Source organism: Trachypithecus francoisi, unplaced genomic scaffold (assembly GCF_009764315.1).
Source record: "Trachypithecus francoisi isolate TF-2019V2 unplaced genomic scaffold, Tfra_2.0 Lachesis_group4, whole genome shotgun sequence".
In the NCBI taxonomy this organism is placed as follows: domain Eukaryota; kingdom Metazoa; phylum Chordata; class Mammalia; order Primates; family Cercopithecidae; genus Trachypithecus; species Trachypithecus francoisi.
Genome location: NW_022681469.1, coordinates 58,021,153 through 58,044,486, shown reverse-complemented (window position 1 = coordinate 58,044,486; position 23,334 = coordinate 58,021,153). Strand labels below are relative to the sequence as shown.

The 23,334-nt window shown below is 38.7% G+C and overlaps 1 protein-coding gene across 4 annotated transcripts in view; it reads left to right on the top strand.

The window, feature by feature from the left end:
- Positions 1-23,334, top strand: part of MAGI2 (membrane associated guanylate kinase, WW and PDZ domain containing 2) — a 1,467,283-nt gene that overhangs the window by 1,275,007 nt on the left and 168,942 nt on the right. For 3 of the 4 annotated variants that reach the window (XM_033194948.1, XM_033194947.1, XM_033194949.1), the window contains one exon: positions 10,882-11,071. In XM_033194948.1, the coding sequence (XP_033050839.1) occupies positions 10,882-11,071 (190 nt within the window). Of the gene's footprint in view, positions 1-10,881; positions 11,072-20,459; positions 20,502-23,334 lie in introns of all 4 variants that reach the window. The other variant, XM_033194950.1, reaches the window with a different exon arrangement.

The window sequence follows — 23,334 nt, the reverse complement described above, 5'->3', positions numbered from 1 at the left end:
CAGTGTCTATTATTCCCATATTTATGTCCTTGTATGCTTAATGTTTAGCTCCTACTTATAAGTGAGAAAATTCAGTATTTTATTTTATTTTTATTTTTTTTCCCCCATCAATTCATCATTTATATCAGGTATAACTCCCAATGCAATCCCTCCCCCCTACCCCCTCCCCATGATAGGCCCCAATGTGTGATGTTCCCCTTCCCGAGTCCCAGTGATCTCATTGTTCAGTTCCCACCTATGAGTGAGAACATTCGGTGTTTGGTTTTCTCTTCTTGTGATAGTTTGCTAAGAATGATGGTTTCCAGCTGCATCCATGTCCCTACAAAGGACGCAAACTCATCCTTTTTTATGGCTGCATAATATTCCATGGTGTATATGTGCCACATTTTCTTAATCCAGTCTGTCACAGATGGACATTTGGGTTGATTCCAAGTCTTTGCTATTGTGAATAGTGCCGCAATAAACATATGTGTGCATGTGTCTTTATAGCAGCATGATTATAATCCTTTGGGTATATACCCAGTAGTGGGATGGCTGGGTCATATGGTACATCTAGTTCTAGATCCTTGAGGAATCGCCATACTGTTTTCCATAATGGTTGAACTAGTTTACAATCCCACCAACAGTGTAAAAGTGTTCCTATTTCTCCACATCCTCTCCAGCACCTGTTGTTTCCTGACTTTTTAATGATTGCCATTCTAACTGGTGTGAGATGGTATCTCACTGTGGTTTTGATTTGCATTTCTCTGATGGCCAGTGATGATGAGCATTTTTTCATGTGTCTGTTGGTTGTATGAATGTCTTCTTTTGAGAAATGTCTGTTCATATCCATTGCCTACTTTTTGATGGGGTTATTTCTTTTTTTCTTGTAAATTTGTTTGAGTTCTTTGTAGATTCTGGATATTAGCCCTTTGTCAGATGAGCAGATTGCAAAAATTTTCTCCCATTCTGTAGGTTGCCTGTTCACTCTGATGATAGTTTCTTTTGCTGTGCAGAAGCTCTTTAGTTTAATCATATCCCATTTGTCAATTTTGGCTTTTGCTGCCGTTGCTTTTGGTGTTTTAGACATGAAGTCCTTGCCCATGCCTATGTCCTGAATGGTACTACCTAGGTTTCTTCTAGGGTTTTTATGGTATTAGGTCTAACATTTAAGTCTCTAAGCCGTCTTGAATTAATTTTCATATAAGGGGTAAGGAAAGGATCCAGTTTCAGCTTTCTACTTATGGCTAGCCAATTTTCCCAGCACCATTTATTAAATAGGGAGTCCTTTCCCCATTTCTTGTTTCTCTCAGGTTTGTCAAAGATCAGATGGCTGTAGATGTGTGGTATTATTTCTGAGGACTCTGTTCTGTTCCCTTGGTCTAGATCTCTGTGGTGGTACCAGTACCATGCTGTTTTGGTTACTGTAGCCTTGTAGTATAGTTTGAAGTCAGGTAGCGTGATGCCTCCAGCTTTGTTCTTTTGACTTAGGATTGTCTTGGCAATGCAGGCTCTTTTTTGGTTCCATATGAACTTTAAAGCCGTTTTTTCCAGTTCTGTGAAGAAACTCATTGGTAGCTTGATGGCAATGGCATTGAATCTATAAATAACCTTGGGCAGTATGGCCATTTTCACGATATTGATTCTTCCTATCCATGAGCATGTTATGTTCTTCCATTTGTTAGTGTCCTCTTTTATGTCACTGAGCAGTGGTTTGTAGTTCTCCTTGAAGAGGTCCTTTACATCCCTTGTAAGTTGGATTCCTAGGTATTTTATTCTCTTTGAAGCAATTGTGAATGGAAGTTCATTCCTGATTTGGCTCTCTGTTTGTCTGTTACTGGTGTATAAGGATGCTTGTGATTTTTGCACATTGATTTTGTATCCTGAGACTTTGCTGAAGTTGCTTATCAGCTTAAGGAGATTTTGGGCTGAGACATTGGGGTTTGCTAAATATACAATCATGTCATCTGCAAACAGGGACAATTTGACTTCTTCTTTTCCTAACTGGATACCCTTTATTTCTTTCTCTTGCCTGATTGCCCTAGCCAGAACTTCCAAGACTATGTTGAATAGGAGTGGTGAGAGAGGGCATCCCTGTCTTGTGCCAGTTTTCAAAGGGAATGTTTCCAGTTTTTGCCCATTCAGTATGATATTGGCTGTGGGTTTGTCATAAATAGCTCTTATTATTTTGAGGTACGTTCCATCAATACCGAATTTATTGAGCGTTTTTAGCATGAAGGGCTGTTGAATTTTGTCAAAAGCATTTTCTGCATCTATTAAGATGATCATGTGGTTCTTGTCTTTGGTTCTGTTTATATGCTGGATTACGTTTATTGATTTGCAAATGTTGAACCAGCCTTGCATCCCAGGGATGAAGCCCACTTGATCATGGTGGATAAGCTTTTTGATGTGCTGCTGATTCCGATTTGCCAGTATTTTATTGAGGATTTTTGCATCGATGTTCATCAGGGATATTGGTCTAAAATTCTCTTTTTTTGTTGTGTCTCTGCCAGGCTTTGGTATCAGGATGATGTTGGCCTCATAAAATGAGTTAGGGGGGATTCCCTCTTTTTCAATTGATTGGAATAGTTTCAGAAGGAATGGTACCAGCTCCTCTTTGTACCTCTGGTAGAATTCAGCTGTGAATCCATCTGGTCCTGGACTTTTCTTGGTTGGTAGGCTATTAATTATTGCCTCAATTTCAGAGCCTACTATTGGTCTATTCAGGGATTCAACTTCTTCCTGGTTTAGTCTTGGAAGAGTGTAAGTGTCCAGGAAATTATCCATTTCTTCTAGGTTTTCTAGTTTATTTGCGTAGAGGTGTTTATAGTATTCTCTGATGGTAGTTTGTATTTCTGTGGGGTCCGTGGTGATATCCCCTTTATCATTTTTTATTGCGTCTATTTGATTCTTCTCTCTTTTCTTCTTTATTAGTCTTGCTAGCGGTCTGTCAATTTTGTTGATTTTTTCAAAAAACCAACTCCTGGATTCATTGATTTTTTGGAGGGTTTTTATGTCTCTATCTCCTTCAGTTCTGCTCTGATCTTAGTTATTTCTTGCCTTCTGCTAGCTTTTGAATGTGTTTGCTCTTGCTTCTCCAGTTCTTTTAATTGTGATGTTAGAGTGTCAATTTTAGATCTTTCCAGCTTTCTCTTGTGGGCATTTAGTGCTATAAATTTCCCTCTACACACTGCTTTAAATGTGTCCCAGAGATTCTGGTATGTTGTATCTTTGTTCTCATTGGTTTCAAAGAACATCTTTATCTCTGCCTTCATTTCGTTATGTACCCAGTAGTCATTCAGGAGCAGGTTGTTCAGTTTCCATGTAGTTGAGCAGTTTTGATTGAGTTTCTTAGTCCTGAGTTCTAGTTTGATTGCACTGTGGTCTGAGAGACAGTTTGTTACAATTTCTGTTCTTTTACATTTGCTAAGGAGTGCTTTACCTCCAATTATGTGGTCAATTTTGGAATAAGTGCGATGTGGTGCTGAGAAGAATGCATATACTATGGATTTGGGGTGGAGAGTTCTATAGATGTCTATTAGGTCCGCTTGGTGCAGAGATGAGTTCAATTCCTGGATATCCTTGTTAACTTTCTGTCTCGTTGATCTGTCTAATGTTGACAGTGGAGTGTTGAAGTCTCCCATTATTATTGTATGGGAGTCTAAGTCTCTTTGTAAGTCTCTAAGGACTTGCTTTATGAATTTGGGTGCTCCTGTATTGGGTGCATATATATTTAGGATAGTTAGCTCTTCCTGTTGAATTGATCCCTTTACCATTATGTAATGGCCTTCTTTGTCTCTTTTGATCTTTGATGGTTTAAAGTCTATTTTATCAGAGACTAGGATTGCAACCCCTGCTTTTTTTTGTTCTCCATTTGCTAGGTAGATCTTCCTCCATCCCTTTATTTTGAGCCTATGTATGTCTCTGCATGGGAGATGGGTCTCCTGAATACAGCAGACTGATGGGTCTTGACTCTTTATCCAGTTTGCCAGTCTGTGTCTTTTAGTTGGAGCATTTAGTCCATTGACATTTAAGGTTAATATTGTTATGTGTGAACTTGATCCTGCCATTATGATATTAACTGGTTATTTTGCTCGTTAGTTGATGCAGTTTCTTCCTAGCCTCGATGGTCTTTACATTTTGGCATGTTTTTGCAATGCCTGGTACCGGTTGTTCCTTTCCATGTTTAGGGCTTCCTTCAGGGTCTCTTGTAAGGCAGGCCTGCTGGTGACAAAATCTCTAAGCATTTGCTTATCTGTAAAGGATTTTATTTCTCCTTCACTGATGAAACTTAGTTTGGCTGGATATGAAATTCTGGGTTGAAAATTCTTTTCTTTAAGAATGTTGAATATTGGCCCCCACTCTCTTCTGGCTTGTAGAGTTTCTGCTGAGAGGTCTGCTGTTAGTCTGATGGGCTTCCCTTTGTGGGTAACCCGACCTTTCTCTCTGGCTGCCCTTAAGATTTTTTCCTTCATTTCAACTTTGGTGAATCTGGCAACTATGTGTCTTGGAGTTGCTGTTCTCGAGGAGTATCTTTGTGGTGTTCTCTGTATTTCCTGAATTTGAATGTTGGCCTGCCCTACTAGGTTGGGGAAGTTCTCCTGGATGATATCCTGAAGAGTGTTTTCCAACTTGGTTCCATTTTCCCCCTCACTTTCAGGCACCCCAATCAGACATAGATTTGGTCTTTTTACATAATCCCATACTTCTTGCAGGCTTTGTTCATTTCTTTTTCTTCTTTTTTCTTTTGGTTTCTCTTCTCGCTTCATTTCATTCATTTGATCCTCAATCGCTGATACTCTTTCTTCCAGTTGATCAAGTTGGTTACTGAAGCTTGTGGATTTTTCAGGTATTTCTCGTGTCATGGTTTTCATCTCTGTCATTTCATTTATGACCTTCTCTGCATTAATTATTCTAGCTATCAATTCTTCCCCTCTTTTTTCAAGATTTTTAGTTTCTTCGCGCTGGGTACGTAATTCCTCCTTTAGCTCTGAGAAGTTTGATGGACTGAAGCCTTCTTCTCTCATCTCGTCAAAGTCATTCTCTGACCAGCTTTGATCCGTTGCTGGCGATGAGCTGCGCTCCTTTGCAGGGGGAGATGCGCTCTTTTTTTGAATTTCCAGCTTTTCTGCCCTGCTTCTTCCCCATCTTCGTAGTTTTATCTGCCTCTGGTCTTTGATGATGGTGATGTACTGATGGGGTTTTGGTATAGGTGTTCTTCCTGTTTGATAGTTTTCCTTCTAATAGTCAGGACCCTCAGCTGTAGGTCTGTTGGAGATTGCTTGAGGTCCACTCCAGACCCTGTTTGCCTGGGTATCAGCAGCAGAGGTTGCCGAAGATAGAATATTGCTGAACAGCGAGTGTACCTGTCTGATTCTTCCTTTGGAAGCTTCCTCTCAGGGGTGTACTCCACCCTGTGAGGTGTGGGGTGTCAGACTGCCCCTAGTGGGGGATGTCTCCCAGTTAGGTTCCTCAGGGGTCAGGGACCCACTTGAGCAGGCAGTCTGTGCGTTCTCAGATCTCAACCTCCATGTTGGGAGATCCACTGCTCTCTTCAAAGCTGTCAGACAGATTCGTTTTGGTCTGCACAGGCCTCTGCTGCTTCCCCTGTTGTTTTTTAGCTGTGCCCTGTCCCCAGAGGTGGAGTCTACAGAGACAGGCAGGTTTCCTTGAGCTGCTGTGAGCTCCACCCAGTTCGAGCTTCCCAGCGGCTTTGTTTACCTATTTAAGCCTCAGCAATGGTGGGCGCCCCTCCCCCAGCCTCGCTGCTGCCTTGTTGTTAGATCGCAGACTGCTGTGCTAGCAATGAGGGAGGCTCCGTGGCCGTGGCACCCTCCCAGCCAGGTGTGGGTATAACCTCCTGGTGTGCCCGTTTGCTTAAAGCACAGTGTTGGGGTGGGAATTACCTGATTTTCCAGGTGTTGTGTGTCTCAGTTCGCCTGGCTAGGAAAAGGGATTCCCTTCCCCCTTGTGCTTCCCAGGTGAGGCAATGCCTCGCCCTGCTTCAGCTCTCGCTGGTCGGGCTGCAGCAGCTGACCAGCACCGATTGTCCGGCACTCCCCAGTGAGATGACCCCAGTACCTCAGTTGAAAATGCAGAAATCACCGGTCTTCTGTGTCACTCGCGCCGGGAGTTGGAGACTGGAGCTGTTCCTATTCGGCCGTCTTGCTCCGCCCCGAAAAGAGATACTTTTAAATGTTTAAAATGAAATTTGGTTTATCTTAACCAATGTCTAAATAGTTTCTTCCTTTCACCACCAAACTTAAATCTGTGCTCTGTGGTTATACACATCTTTATCTAATTTAACAAGGAACCTTGCAACCTCATCATGGTGCTACAATTATGCAATCTAGTGATTTCCTTATATGTCCCACATTTATACCAAATTATGTCATTTGGTATAATTGCAGCATTTGCTGTCATTATTGTAATTATATTTATAGTCAATAATTCCAAAAAATGTTTTATAGAACTCAATGTACAATTAATCCCAAATCCATGTATTTCTACAAAAGCTAAGGCTTGGACTTCCAGGGCATAGACAAAGGAAGGTAGAAGGCTATAGATTTAATGTCTTCCATGTATCTACCGGAAACTCTTGAGGACTATAATGAGAGGAAGTGTGGCATTAAGATACTTGTTTAGGGTGCTGGCACTAAAGGCATTCTGCCTGGACTCAAGTTTTGCTTCTTTCCCTAACTAGATGACTTGAGCTAGCTATGTAAGCTATCAGAGTCTCAAGTCCTATATCTGTAAAATGGAGATAATAACACCCTCTCACTTGGTTATTGTGAGGAATTCTACGAGCTAATCTATGTAAGGTGCTTAAAATATGTTGCCTCTACATGCTGAGCTAGAAAACATGAACTACTATCACCACAGGAAGCAGACCCTCCATTCATGAGCCTTTACCAAGTCACTTAAGGATGCTCTATGAAATGAACATAGTTGACTGAACTATTAATCAAAACAAGTGTATAACAATATACCCACAGTATGTGGGCTTATACACACTGTCCTCTGAGTGTGGCCCTTATTGGCCTTCTCTTATCCAGTCCCGCTTTCCTGGGCATGGACACTTTGGGACTGGACAAGAGAGGCCCAATAAGAAGCTTGTTGAGAAATAATCATGTGGCCGGTAACATAAACTCTAAAAAGGTGAAGGCCAGGAAGATGCTAGATGGAGGATTGATGATATCTTGGATCAGAATAAGGAAATGTTATGTGGGGTGAGATCTAGCTTCCTCCTAGTCCTGTGTGACTCCCTGACTCTTTTCTGTCTTACTGATCTACATCTCATGCTATTCCATGTCAAGATAGTCGCTTCCTGTTGAACAAGTAATATGCTAAAGTAGTGAGTTCTCATTCTCTCCATCTGGAAAGGATCAAGTGCATTCTTCAGATACAGAATCAAGATAAATGCCGTCATCTTCCAACCTTGCCCAAAATAGTGAGGGGGAGGATTTAAACTACTCCACTTTCTACAGTAAGAAAATAGTTTCTGAGCAGAGCATTTCATGGGAGTAGGGGAGAGGGGCCTGCCTCATTCATAATCTCTTTACTATTTGATGCCTGGGTGTGGACTGTATGTCCAGGCTGCTCACTGATATTTCAGTGGCTGTCCTTTCATAAAGTTTCACAGACATCCATTCATTCACCAAGGCCAGCAGAGATACAGACTTCTCTCAGCTACAGAAAACAACTTTATTTCCATTTGTGCTTATTCTAGTGAGATGTTTATAAACATTGGCCTGGGTGTGGACACCACTGGGACTGGACAAGAGTGGCCCAAAAAGAAGCTTGTTGAGACATAAACACCTGGCAGGTAACAAAAACTGTAAACGGACAAAGGCCAAGAAGATGCTAGGTAGACCAAGTGAGGCCCATCTACCTCAGTAAGGGGACAGGATCAGAATGCAGGGGGTTCATGAAGGTAGAAAGGAGCACAGAGTGAGTGTCCCAGGTAGAAAGCAAAAGTCCAGAGACCAAAGTGTCTAAGCAAGTAGGGAAGAGTCAACGGAATCCACCCCTCAGAAGGTGCAGTCGGGCCAGCACACCAGCCCCAGCTAAGAGGGTGACCTCTGACCCTGGGGCAGGTGGTTTGCCCCATGGTCTTCTGGGTAGGAGTCACCAGGTAACTCCATTTAGGAGGGAGCAGGGCAGGAGGTGATGGGGAACAGAATAGTATGTCTGCTTTTTCTTGGGTGCAGTGATTTTCTGCTTTACAGCCTTTTAGGAAACCCTGACAGAGTGACTCAAGGGTTAATGAATGTCACAGCAGGAAATTGTGAATGCTTTGCTAAGCATGAACTGGACTCTTGACTAATTCCCCAATCTCTGTGCTACAGAAATTGTAGAATTTGTCAGTCTGCCATGGCAGCCTTCCCAAACAGTGCCCAAAGCATTACTTGTTCTGTAGTTTTAAGATTGTTTTTTAGAAACACCAATATTTCATATGAAGCATGTCCAATGACTGTACATGAAGAATACATATACCAGCAAGACACATGTGGGTATGAAGTAACCCTCAATGGAATATGGGAGAAAGAAATAGACATTTGCTGAAGCCCTATGATGACAAATAGGAGATACTACAGCTCCCCAGACCATATTTCTAATTTATTTACTTTTTAGTACTGAGTATCTTATATTTCAAAACAGAAGGGATAAAGTCACAGCTAGAATGCATCCACCTGGTGCCTAACGTCAGCTAAAGTGAAAAATTACCAAGGATATGCCTTTACCCACAAATGTGGCCTTCCACATCATGGCAAGGTCACCCAGAATGGATGACCAAGGAAACCCAGAATAGCTTTCTGTATGAATTTTGCTATCAAATGAATTATGAAGTACATAAAGATTTTTACAAATGGGAGCACAAGGCCTGCTGAGCAGAAAATTCACAAAATTCACTAACACTCAAACCATATTTACCAGTTATTCTCCCCAGTGTGATATTATATAAACAATTACTCCTGTTAGAGTTATAGGGTGGTTCTGACCCAGGATTTGCCACTGGCAACTCAGACAAGCCACTTACCCTCTCTAGGCTTCTAGAGGTTATGCTTCATAGGAGGAAATTGAACTAGACTAGGGGTTTTCCATCCTTGACAGTTATAGAAACTTTGTTCAGATGAAATCTTGGGCAGTAGCCCACAGAGAAAACAAATTAAAATGAAGCCAATCTTATTGAAGGAAGGGTCAGTGACCCGTTTCTTTTCCAGTTTGCTGGCTCAACAAGAACCCCTGCCACAGTCCCAGTCCCAGGTGTGCAGGGCAGGCCCCAGGTGTCTCTGGTGTTATACAGGTGCACAGTTTACAAAACACTGGAGTATATGGCACCTCACATCCTTTCCAGCTTGAAAATATTGATAATGGACAGACCAGAGCTAGAATCGGAACCCTGACAAAAATATAGCTGGTGTGAAAACTAAAGCAGGACAGTGCCATAGGGGACAGAAAGTTACAATCCTGCCAAGTTCAATGTAATGTATATCAAAACTGTTGTTTTTTTTAAAGTGAGCATATTTTATTCATTCACTAAATGAACATTTTCTGAGTACTAACTATGCATTGGTAATACAACAAGTAGAAAGATGCAGCCCCAGTCCCCAGCCTGATCTGTTTGAGACATGGCTAGGTAGACTCATGGTAATCACAGTTGGATGTGATGAAGTGGTGTGAGGGGTAGGGACAGGGCGGTCAGCAAGAGCCTTCTAGGAAAGGAGATACCTCCTCTGAATCTAGTAGCCAGGTGAAATGAGAGAGGGGATGGAAGAATGGAAAACACATGTAGAAAGAGAAATGAAGTATGCAAAGTTTCAAAAGCAGAAGAGAACCGGGTGGGTCCTCAAGAATGAGAAGCCAGCCCATCAGCCAATATGAGGAAAGTGAGCGAACCCAGGGTCAAGTAGAGCCCACCATGCCCCTCTCGGAAGTTTGGCCTTTGTCCCGAGGACCATGCATACTCAGGGCAGAGTTCCAACAGGAAGGCAAACTAATCTAAATCTTACATACACTGCCGGTTTATTCAAAGCAGGAAAGAAAAACTGAATTTGAATGAGGCATCAGTTGATAAATGAAGATGAAGCTGGCAGTGCCAATAGCTGATCTCAGGGAGCCTGTCTTCCTCCTTGATTTAAAAAAAAAAAAAAAAAGTGGTATTAATCTCTGCCTTCTCTATCTCATGGTGCTATGGTGAGGATCCAAGAAGATCATGTATGTCAAAGAACATGATAAACTGGGAAGTACTCTGCAGGTCTTTAAGAAATTATGGGAGTAGCAACATCAGTAGCAAAATTCTGGGGGAGGAACCACCAGATCCTCAATAAATGAGGCATCCTAGCAGACTTTGAATAATCCCTGAATCCTAGATGGTTACATAATTACGTCTAAACTGAGAGGAAAGCAACTGAATGCTCAAGCGTAGGAGGTTGTTGCGATATGCATAGGTGTCAAATGAGTATATGTAGATGACTACATCTTCTGCTCCAGTGAAAGTGATGTAATATGTTGAAACCATCTTAAAAAAGGAACAACTAATACCATACATTTCTAAGCACTTACACATGATTTGTCTTGAGACACATTTTCTTTATCTTATAGGGGGAAAAAAAACAGAGAAATTAAGTGGTTTGCCAAAGATTACCGGCCCACTATTGACAAGGTTATGTAAGTTATATATAAGTTTGCATTCAAAAGTCAGGCACCGCTTGCATTTATAACAATTTATGATGTTGTCTTACATAGACATAAAATCTTTTCTTTCAAGGAGTTTATACCAAAGTTTTACCTGTTCCCTGGAAGAAAAGTCCACAAGGCAAAAAAGGTTAACCTAAAGGTGACAAGAGAAAGAGCCAGGAAGAATTTGTCAGTCATTTTCTCTGTCCTCTCACTTTTCAGATAATGGACCGATGGGAGAATCAAGGCAGTCCTCAAACGAGTTTATCTGCTCCGGCCATACCGCAGAACCTGCCCTTCCCACCTGCCCTTCACAGGACCTCCTTTCCTGACTCAACAGAGGCCTTTGACCCACGGAAGCCTGATCCATATGAGCTCTACGAGAAATCTAGGGCCATTTATGAAAGTAGGCGTAAGTGAAAGCCACATGAAACAAGGGTACATTAATAATAGCTGAGGCCCTACCAGGAGATGTATTGAGGCTGAATGATCTGGCATGGTTTTATATTCTGAGTTTCAAAAGTGTTTCAAGAGCAGGGCCAGCTGGTCTAAAATTATCTTCGAAAGCCTGTTGACTCTAAAAGTAGGTTTATTATATCTTTCACCTTACATTTTATCTCCTACTTTTCTTCCCCTAATCTCCTGAAGAAAATCAGGAATATATTTTTTGAGGTTTAGGGGTGAGGTTGCTGGTTTTGTTTAGATTACCAAATACAGAAAAGAAGTGTTTGGCTTTTTTTTAAATCTGTTTAATCTGATCTTGAGCCTAAAGCATAGATTTTTCTTAGAGCCTTGACTGTAGCCATTGAAGAAGTGAGGACCTTGAGTAAAATGTCAGCCAAGCCTTCCCAACTCACAAGCATGAAATCAATTGGTTCCAAATGCAGTACTGATCTAGATGCCAATCATCTCTGCCACAGCTTTCTGCTTCTCCTTCAGTGCAGTCAGGCACATCAAACATTCAGTCTTAAAATATCGTGTATGCACTTGTCACCTTATCTGAAGGTCTTTTAAAATTGTTGTACTTTATTAACATTAGAAAATAAGGCTTTCAATATTGCTTGCACCATTGTTGTGCTTCTTTCTACCATCTTGCAAGTCATCTCCACGTGTTAGAGGACAGGAATCTCACAGTATCATAAGAATCTGTGTATTAAATGAGCAGGAAACCCAGCCTCGTAGAAGAGTTTGGTCCCTGGCGCTCCCATTTACAGTCTGCTGATTTCCTTTGCTTCAGTGTTCCACCAATGTCTTGTTTCCAACTTTATCATCTGAAGCATGAATAGCAAGTTTTAAATTGTGTGTGATCTCAGAGGATCTCAAATCTGCTTACTCTTTTGATGAGCTCAGGGGCTGAGAATTATATACCCAGCTGGTAAAGGAGAAAGCAGACATAATACCTTTTCCCCATCCTCTACAACTCTTTGTAGAACTAATTTTGGTTGAAAAATAGTTAGGACAGCAAGCCATTGAGAAATCATTTATATCCAAATGAAACATCTCCCCACCCCAAATCCACATACACTTTTTTTTTAAAAAAAGAAGCTACATCAGAGCTACTATATTTCATTCCTTTCCTTCTGAACAACTGAAATATCTTTAGATGGTGTCATTAGAATGTCTTTGCTGTAGCAGAGTAAGAACAAAGTAGGCATTCTTAGCTACATAATACAGAGTATGAATTCAGGATATTAATGCTCATTAAACTGAAAAAAATTGAAAAGATTTCAGCCCAGTTTCTAATACCTTCTCTGCTTCAATAACCAAGTATTGATCGAATGCCCATTTTGCTGTCAGCACTATGAGGAGATACCAAAGATGAGTAATATGTCCTGCTCTCACACATTTAACTGGGGAAATAAGATAATGAATGTAAACAAATAGAGAGGAAGATAAAGTTCACAGTTCTAAGATGGAAGTTGGAAATGCATAGGGTTAAAATATCATCCTCACCTCTTTGACTTGTTTAATTTTGTGATTGCATTTAGGGAGCATTAAGAGGTGCTTCCTCCTGCTTTTTGTCTCCTCCTTGATCATTCGCTTCCATCCTTTTTGCAGTTTCCTAGCCAATGCAAAGCTTTATGATTCAGGACAAAAACAATGTTGGTATTTATCTCCAGTTTTCTCTTTATGGTTGTCTGATACTGTTGTGCCCTCAGTTTCCTTGCACACGATGCTGTCTCAACTCTAAAAGAATTATTTCTTTATCCAGCCCTTGCACTGCTGTTTCTCTTCATTGCCTTTCCCCTCCTCACCTGTAACAAACCAAGTAACCAGTCCACCTTAACCTCCCAGAGCTTTCTTTTTCAGTCCTCCTCTAGTAGCTCTTCGTCGCCCTTTCCCTCTACAGCTACAGGGACAGCAAACATCCTGACTCCCCAGCTCACCGCCCCCCGTGGGCCCCCCATCAGTGCTCTCCCTGTGCCACTGCTGCTGCCGCCCTCATCACACCCCCTTCCTGCTTTCATTAGCTCTCTCTAATGTTTCTAAGGTCACAGTAATGTTTTCAGGGTCAAAAATCTCAGGAAGCCAAAAGAGCGCAAGCTCATTGCGTTTCCTATCCTTCTCTTTTCTACCACATTTCTTCATAACACTAAATGGAGTGTCAATGAAACATAGAAATCATATCAAGGTAGGAAAAGCTCTACCACTAAAGATTAAAGATACCAGGAGAGCATGGCACCGCTTTCTCTAGTCTCTCTGGATAGCTGATCCGTTCACTCTGCTTGCGGATATGTGAGTGTTTAAAAAAAAAAAAAAAGCCTTTTCCCTCCTGTACATTTCCATTTCCAAGTTTCATTTTCTCATGTAAATGTTTAAAGCAATACTAAAAGAAAAAGATTTTAACTAATGATTGGAAAGCTCAGTCTGTTTCTCATCATCTTCAAATAGTTTTTTTAATGCATAAATGATCATAAAATGTATATACCCAAACAAAAGATCAATATTTTAAAATTTGTGATTAGGAACCATTCCTATTCTTATTCCTTTGTATCACGTGCATAACATTTAGGTTTGGCTCTATTTATTCTTGTGTCTTTTCCTGGGGGGAAAAAAATCAGGGCAACGAGGGAAAGTGTGGGAAAAAATCCTAACCAGAGCTGTTTAAACTGAGTCCTTTGACATTTTCCCTAGCCTATAGTGATCTCATGGTGTCCTTCCTTACAACCATGTCTAAAGCTAAAGAGATTTTTGCATTCACTTTCAAAACTGGGTTGCAATCGCCAAATAAAAAGACACCCCTCCACCCACAAGCCTGAGCTGTACAGAGCTACAGAATGTTTGTTCTGTCAAGGCTGTCAAGAAATATTTGGATTCAAGTCACCAGTCCCCTACAAATGATGGAAATTTATCAAATGATGTAAATGCTGCTGTGCCTCATTTGACTCATAATTAGATTATGCTGACATTTTAATATGCATGCACAGGACATCTTAATAAAGATGTATTCCCCGAAAAAAATTGCTGTGATTTTAAACAAATGAAGATGATCATAGTATACTAGAGCCACGTGAAACAGAATGTGACAGGTACATGCTGTGATAGGAAATACCTCCTATCTTCGTGAGATCTCAAGATGAGCTGGGAATGGAGCAGGACAGAGAAAGGAAGATTCTCCCACCCAGCAGGCTAGCAGCGCCTCTGATTTCAGAACATTAGGCACAGTGCCCAGAGGTGGCAACTCCAGGCTCCACATCAATCAACAAGAATATATGAAACACTCACTATGTGTCTAGAACTCTGCAGGGCACTCCACAAGAGAAGTTACGAGAAACAACCTCTGCTCATTAGAAGCTTACAGTGAAGTTGAGGACACAAACAAACAAACACATAGGAAAACGATTTCTGAACAAGGCCCCATTACACAACACAGCAAATAATATTAATATTTTAATGTGTGAAATTGTGCAGTAAAAATAACTAAATACTGAGAGTTTCTCAACTTCCATGTGAAAACTGATATTCAATCAAGAGAATGTTATGTGGTAAGTACCTTTGCATTATCAAAATCTCATTAATCCTTGCTGGAAAACTCTGTGCAAAACAAAAGAAAAAAAAGAACTTTTCTCCACTTACTTAATTCCACATAAGCTTAAACTTACATGTGTAAAAGTATAACTCTGCCCAAAAAGTCTCTAAAAAAGTTTTAATCAGTGGACCTTCTGGATCTTCATATTAATTATTTAAACATTGACCCTAAGTCATTACTGTCAATTCCCAGAAAAGAACAAAAATCTCCCCAACTTCCCTCTCTACCAAAGACTTTTAGACAAACATGACTATTCTGTGTGTAATAATAGTCGCTGTTGATAATAGACTTCTTGATGTCCCCACTACTTGCAATTTTAAAAATTGAAAACAAAAGAAAATACTTTTGCATAGTGGGACAAGCCATGCTATTTTTCCCTTCTCTTTTCTCTGTCTTTTTCCCAAGAATCTCATAAAGGAAGGCCTTTAATTTGTTTTACAGTCACAATAGGAATGACTTGAACGTTCTGGTTTGTATGCTAACATTCCTAATGCTGAACTACATATGCCATTTCTAACATTGGAGAAAAGTAGTTCTAAAGGCCCTTAGTGTTTTCTCCCCTGCATCTCCTCCTCCCTTCTTTCTCTAGGTGTGACTGCATCCTTGCATCCACCACATATTTCTGATATGATAGGAAACCTTCTATTACTGGCCTAGTTACTTATAAGACTATCTAGGGTGACTACACATGGAAGTTTCCTGAACAATCCCTGTCTGTGCTGTCCTGGCATGATTATCAATAGTTCACTTTTCACCACCCTAGACTGTCCTCATTTGAATGATAAATTATCAAGTTTTCCCTTTTTATATCATCTATTCAAGGAATAATCATCATTACTGTTCAAGAAAAGCATATATCTAAATGTACACACCATGAATAAAAAGCGTAATACCTACTCAGATAAAAAATTTTTTCAAGCTAATTTATTTGGCTGATAGAATGTTTGCCTATAGGTATTTTATCCCTAACTTGAGGTAAAGGCTTATTAGTGACTGTGTTGGTAGCCAAACTCCCAGTAAACTCCTTCTATGCCCAGAAAGTTAGACATATGTACAAATCTAGTGCATGGCAAACGAGGTAGAAAAAAATAGGTAGTAAGGTTTTACACATTTAAGTGCTATGCCATGGAGTCCTCTTTCTTAATACAGAAAATAAGTCAGGTTCAACATCACGATAAACACCGAACTGAAAGGGGGTTAATCTCATCTGTCTCCTTCTTCTGGGAAAGATTATACTTAGATAACTACAGCTAGATACTGGTACTGAAAAGAGGAACTGTGATAGGCAAGGCAGTATAAAGTGCTTCCCAAAGAAAACGAATGTTGCTCACTTTGGAATCTTACAAAATTAAGTCTTGATCACTCTGATGGGTCTGTTGATATAGGAGAGAGGGCCTTGCCCTGTGGCTTCACTTTTCTTTAAGCCAGTCTTACTCTAAAGGTTTGTCTTCTCATTCAGCTCATGGGGACATTTCTTGGGCCTGTTCCACACTGCAGCCTTGAAAGCTGGAACTATAAGCAGATGCAACCAGGAATAGAAAAGAAACATTCTTATTTCCTGAAACTCTTCCCTCAGGGTTCTGTCTCTTGGTTTAAACCCAAGTTGAATTATGACTGAAGTTGTTCAAACTTTTTTCTCTTCACACTGAACTTTGGTTATCATAAGTAAACAATTTATGAGGTACAACATGTCCACACTCCTTTGCGGTAAGACATCACTCAAATGTAGAATCATAAAAATGTCAAAGATCTATATGGTGTAATGTGCCTTATGGTATAACCTCTTTAGAACAGAAATTTCTCTGAAATGTCTTCAAAAGAGCTCACACAATCAATTTTCCTTTTCAGAATTAGAATAATAAGCGCTGAGTATCATAGCAAAGGTAGCAATCAAAAGTGATCACAGGCCAGTTCAAGAGTATAACAGAGAAGCAAACTGTTTTTTAGTACTATATCTGAAATGAAATTATAATTTGTGGCAGATAAAAAATGGACAGTTATGTTTTTCACATCTATGGCTGTTAACCCTGCTCTTTTGTTGTTCATCGATTATTGAATTCTTTCATTGTTCAGGATTGTAATACACATGTAATTCATGGCTGATCACAAATGGGTGGTTGTATTTCTAAACTATCAGGTTTTCTGCTGCTCTTTCCTTGTTATTAGTGAGCAAAAGTTGTAGTTTGTACTGTCTCCCAGCCTAACAGCAGAGCCACTTGAAAGGATGGGGTACTGTAATAACATTATTCATCGCAGAACACCGCTTGAATCTCTAAATGAAAAGTGATGGGGGAAGCCACATCACATATGGTAGTATCTCTCTAGGGTGCTCAAAACTAGAGCTCTGAAGCCTGTGAAAATCTTTCAGCTCAAGCTTTCCTGACTCCACGTCTCCTTTTCCTATGTAATTAAATACCCAATTGAGCCAAGCTGGAAATATCAAAAAGTTTCAGAAAGGTTTAAATAAATTCATGGATGCCATAGCTACAGGCAGCTATTATGTGATCATGAAAGGCCACCGTGCCTTCCCAGAGAACACCCTCACATGTGAACACTGCTAGATCAAGCCCCGGCCTGATTTGCTCGAACACTGCTGATGTCCGATGGCATTAGTTAAAGTACCCCCCACGTATGTTCTCTGGAACACAATCTTACTTTAGTGAAATATTAAAATAAGATAAGTAAATGTTAAAACACTTTTACCAGTGACTCTAGCATTAGAAAAATAAAAGGATAGAAAAAGATGTAATAATGTTATCATTTTAAATGTCCTCAATTATACTGAGAGATTAATTTTCTGCACCCTTTTCTCATGGGAAAAGCATTATTGTTATCCTTAGTACAATGTATGTTATGATTTGATCTGTGAAAAAAAATTGCCTTTTAGCTAGAGTTTCTAATATATCACATTGTGCATTACTTTGCATATAATATATTGATATGAAGATCAGTAAATCCGGTTAAGCTGTGTCTGCCATTTTAATATGTAGATTTTAATTAACTTGGAAATCTAATTTTAAAAAGGTATCCTCAGATAGCTTTCTAAGTAACTGTGGTAGCGTTTATATTTCCAACAGGTTCCTTCTGAAACAGGAAATCACCATGGTGTAAGCTAAGTAATATAGAGATAGCAAAATAAAAGTTGTGGTAGGACACATATTTTCCCCATGTATTTTAGAAATTAGATCCAATCCTAGAGCTTATAAATTTATTTCATTCAGTAATTTAAAACTAAAAGATCCTGGAATTAAGGGATAAAGGCAGGGGGAGGAGTAAAAAGTAAACTCTAAAAATCAGCTCTTGATTGAAAGTTATTTAATATATCAAAGCATTTTGTTGGTTGCACAAGTTGACAACTTAACCCAATGTATATTCATGAATAAATGTGAGACCGTCAAGGCTGCAGAGTTTAAGTGCTAGATGGCAAGTAGGTCCTCGTGAGAGAAAATACCAGTTTTATAGCTAACGGAAGTGTTTCAAAGGTAGCAGTCTTCCATCCCTGATACAGACAAAAGGACATTTCTCAAGTCATAATCCTAAGCAGCCACACCAAACATGAAGGTTCTTAAAAAATAACAATGCTGTGTGTGATGATCCCGTTCCTGTGTCCAAGTGATCTCCTATTGTCAGGGAGTGGGGGGAGGGATAGCATTAGGAGATATACCTAATGTAAATGACGAGTTAATGGGTACAGCACACCAACATGGCACAGGTACACATATGTAACAAACCTGCACGTTGTGCACATGTACCCTAGAACTTAAAGTGCAATAAAAAATAAAAAATAAATGAAAATTAAAAAAATAGCAATTCTGCCAGAAAGCTAAACACAGCTTACCTGGGAGGAATGATTGTTATGCCCTCCATGAGCCAACTGGCTCTTTATTTGAAACAAAGCTCAATGAAAAAGCAACCAGACTTTGGTCTTATTTCAATTTTTAAAGTTTAAGGAAAAAATACTCATTTTTTTCATAGTGCTTTATATGGTACAACTATCTTATAAAATTATGTCATCTTAACACATTCAGAATGGGGGAGTTCTATTGTACTATATTCTTACTCTCTGCCTTTCAAAACTGTAAGTTGCCTCCTCTATAAATGCTCTTAAGGAATAATCACATATGATTGATGATTATATATCATAAATATCTAATTTTATAGACCAAAATAATAATAATGGTATGAAATTTCTTCCAAGCAACAAGTAGTTTACATATTGAAGTCTCAAAGTGTGGGAGGAGTGGTTCTTGCAAGAACATTTTATAGTTCTTCTACCTACAATGTGAATTTATGTTTTAGAGAGGTTTAGTAATGTTTAATTAATTTTTATCTGTAATTCCTTACATGATTCAAAAGCAAAACAATGTGGTAAACTTAACATGAAATTCATCATAGAGGCAAAAATATCCTGCCATTCTCTCAGATAGAAGTAACTCAGCATATCTTAATGTAGATCTTTATTCTTCTTAAGTATTTCTTGACCAGAGGTTTGCAAACATGTGTCTTCTGCCCATCTCATATTAAACCCAGCTGTGTGGTTTAGGAAATTCTCTACTGACAGAACCATGAAGGAACAGGAAGAATATCTGGAGATGTTAGGAAAAAAATGTATAGCATGGTCAGAAAAGAGTGTATTATTTATTCACAATAATATTAAAATGAAACAAGAAAGAGTTTTATTGGATAATGCATTCTAATTAAGTTTAAAACTTAGATATAATACTTATGTTTTCTAAAAAGATTCTTGAAGAGTTTCCTGTGAGATAGTATAGAATACCTTACGCAAGTCACTCGGCATTTTGGGTCTTAACCATCTGTGAAATGAAAGGTGCCTTGCATCTCTGTCACTATGATATTAAGACCAGGGATTTAGAAGGCAGATTGAAAATCAAGGGACAATTTAATTACATTCTTCTTCACGTTTAGCAGTCCCAGATAAAGACATGGTGAAAGTCTGCATTTCTCAAACACACAGTAAGGAGTTGCACATCTCAACCATGTAGAGTAGAATGAAGCATGACAATTGGAGCCTTGCCTACCCCTGAAAAGTGTTCATGTATGAGAGCAACATGTCTCCAAATACTTCCAGAACACAGTATGCAACCAGGTTGTTCTAGGTTCTAGAACTCTAAATGTGGGCTATGCACATTTTAAAGGTGTTTTATACTCACTTTTTTGAATTTTTATGCTATTAGAGGTAGCGTAGATTATATAGTAATTCTTATAAAGGATCTCTATTGCTAAAATAAACCAATTTAACTCAACTACTTATACATAACTTCAACTGCCCAGAAAATTGGAAATATCAAAATATTTGGACTAGTGTACATAAATCAATACAATCATTGACTGGATTTTCCACTTTTCATTTCAACATTTTATGACACAAAATTATAACCTAATTTTTAAGGACCTATATTTTCTGTATAGATTTCAGGTTCTAGATTGGCTTTACTTTCAAATAAGTATTCTTATAATGAGAATCAAAACTTAATATTTAGAAATGGTAATCTTATTCTACCCTGATCTAAAAAAAAATTCAGATTTTTCTATTTTGGATGCATGTAAAAGAAACATATTTACATACATGCTCATACATAAAGCAGGGTAAATCTGTCCACTAACTTGGATCTTAGAGGAAAAAAAATTATTAAACATAAGTATAAGATTGTGTTTGGGGGAGTTATGATAGCAACAAAAAAGAAAGTAAAGATGAATTTTAAAATGCCATAAATGAATTTCAACTTTAATTCCCCATTTTCCCATCCAGAACAAGTGCCACCCAGGACCAGTTTTCGAATGGATTCCTCTGGCAAGTATTGTTCAGTACTCACAGTTCTGTGAACAAAACGTCTTCCATTTTGTGTAACAAATCATTCTTCTGAGTAGTATCAGTTTCTTAGTATACAATCACTGTGCTACTTTAGTCACCTACATAAAACATGTATTCAAGGTAGACAGCAAGTCTCATCATGGTGAGCCTAAATGCCTGCCAACAAAAGACAAAGGAAAACAGTCATATTCATGAATTTCTTTCATAAAATAATCTAGTAAAAGGCTGGATTAAAAACAGCTGCCAAAGAGAGCCATCAGACTGACTAGGTCTGTGCTATGTAATACAGTAGCCACTAGCTACATGTGGCTATTGGGTACTTGAAATTGGCTACTGTAAATTTAGATATGCTGTCATATAGGTGTAAAATCCACACTGGATTTCACAGACAGTGCCCAAACAAAAAAGAAAGATTTCATTAATTATTTTATATTGATTTCTGTTGAAATAATATTTTGGATATACTAAGTTAAACAAAATATATTATAAAAATTGATTTCATCTGTTTTGTTTTCTAAAATGTGGCTACTAGAAAATGTTAAATTACTTATGTGGCTTACATTTTATTTTACATTGAATAACACTAGACTAGATACAAATAAGAAGATAGAAGGTCTCAAGAGATTTGCAATTCAGACATTTCCAAAGAATGGATTAGAAATGTTGCTAACATAGAATGAAATTCTTTTCAAATCAAGTAAATATCTATATCAACTTAATTTTTTTTAACCATGCCAATTATAAAATACTATATTTCAGTAAGATTTTAAGTTAGGCTAAAATATCATATTTTAATTTTAAGAGCTTTCAGTAATAACCAATTAGTTTGCTTAAAAGGAAAAAATTTTTTTTTTTTACTTAACTATTTGGAAAACACCAATTTTAGTTTAGGTTAAAATATTTAACATTATTGTACAAATGTTGGAGGAAAAAGAAGATTTAATTTTTTTTTGCTCTTAGAATTCATGATGAAAATGCTTTAAACAGCTAATCAGACCACCAGATTGAAAGCCAGAATACTCAAACAATTGCGGAAAATAGTGTTTTATAATAGTAGCACTATTTCAGGGCTGTGGGCTCACAGCACACATCTCCAGAGTGTTTCCATGATGACAGATCATTATCCATCTCAGCATGTTCTAACACCCCTTGGAGAATATATGTGCCTGAGATCATTTCATTTTGTAAGTTTCCATGTCATTTTTGGGGGGATATATAGAAAATATGGAAGATATTATTTAGTATTTTCTCCTAAAATAACGGCTAAAGTATTTGTTTAGCTTGGTCTAAAAATTTTAAAGCATGATTATTCCTCTGTACTGACTGTTAAATCTTTGTAATTTTTTTAAAAAATTATCTTATGCCCAGAGAGAAAATGGGACCTAGTAATTACGGTTGCAAAATGAAATTAAGATTTAATTTGGAATTTTAAATCTCAGCTTACAGGTCACAAAAAGCACATGTCTTAAAAATCTCAGATTCTGAATGTACTTCATTTAAAAACAGGAGAAGGAGAGTGGCCCAGTAGTTTAGATTACTTTGACATATATGCAAAGTAACAGTTTACCTTTTTAAAAAATTACCTTTCTAAAAAATACATTACTTAGAAGACAAAAGTTATAATACAGTTGGGATATATTATGTTACTGTGCAATTCAGATTTTGAAGAAAAGAACCAATCCAAATAGAATGTCCACACAAGTTATCAGAATATTCTGGAAAATCATGACTACATTTAAAATCAATAGATCTTAGTTGGCGCTGTGGCTCATGCCTGTAATCCCAGCATTTGGGAAGCCAGGGTGGGAAAATAGCTTGAGCCCAGGAGTTCAAAACCAACCTAGACAAGATGGCAAGACCTCCGTCTCTACAAAAAATTTAAAGAGTTAGCTGGGCGCTGTGGCGCGTGCCTGTAGTCCCAGCTACTTGGGAGACCGAGATGAGACAGGAAAATGGCTTGAACCCAGGAATCTGAGTAGTGAGCTGTGATCACACCACCACACTCTAGCTTGGGCAACAAAGCAAGACCTCATCTCTAATAAAGAATACAAAAATGGCCGGGCGCGGTGACGCATGCCTATAATCCCAGCACTTTGGGAGGCCGAGTGTGGCAGATCACGAGGTCAATAGATCAAGACCATCCTGGCCAACATGGTGAATCCCCGTCTCTACTAAAAATACAAAAATCAGCCGGGCATGGTGACGGACGCCTGTAGTCCCAGCTACTTGGGAGGCTGAGGCAGGAGAATCGCTTGAACCTGGGAGGCGGAGGTTGCAGTGAGCCAAGATCACACCACTACACTCCAGCCTGGTGACAGAGCGAGACTCCATCTCAAAAAAATAATAAGATAAAATAAGTAGATGTCCCATACTTTTTATCACATTTATAAAATGTCTCATCAAATTATGTGTCATGATTTTGACTCAGATACATTTATCATAATTATAAGGTATATTATTAACTTTATCTGCATAAGATCCTTAGGTACAGAGGCAAAATTGATAGTAGAAAGTTATAAATAATATGTATTTATGAAACTAAGTGATAACTCCATAATGGAATAATGTTGTGGTTCATTGGGTCTAGGAGACTGGTGAGTATCTTAAGGCAACTAAATTCAGGAAATGTTTATTTAGCAGCTCCTACGGACTGTGCATAATGGAACACTATAGACAACCAATGGTAATTATGCCATCAACTAAGGAGAATATTAGTGAGAAACAATGGAATCTATGGCCAGGAACTTTGAATGGGCAACTCCACCCAAAAATAAGAGAGCCAGGAAATGGGGTGTTACAGAAACGACTTAGG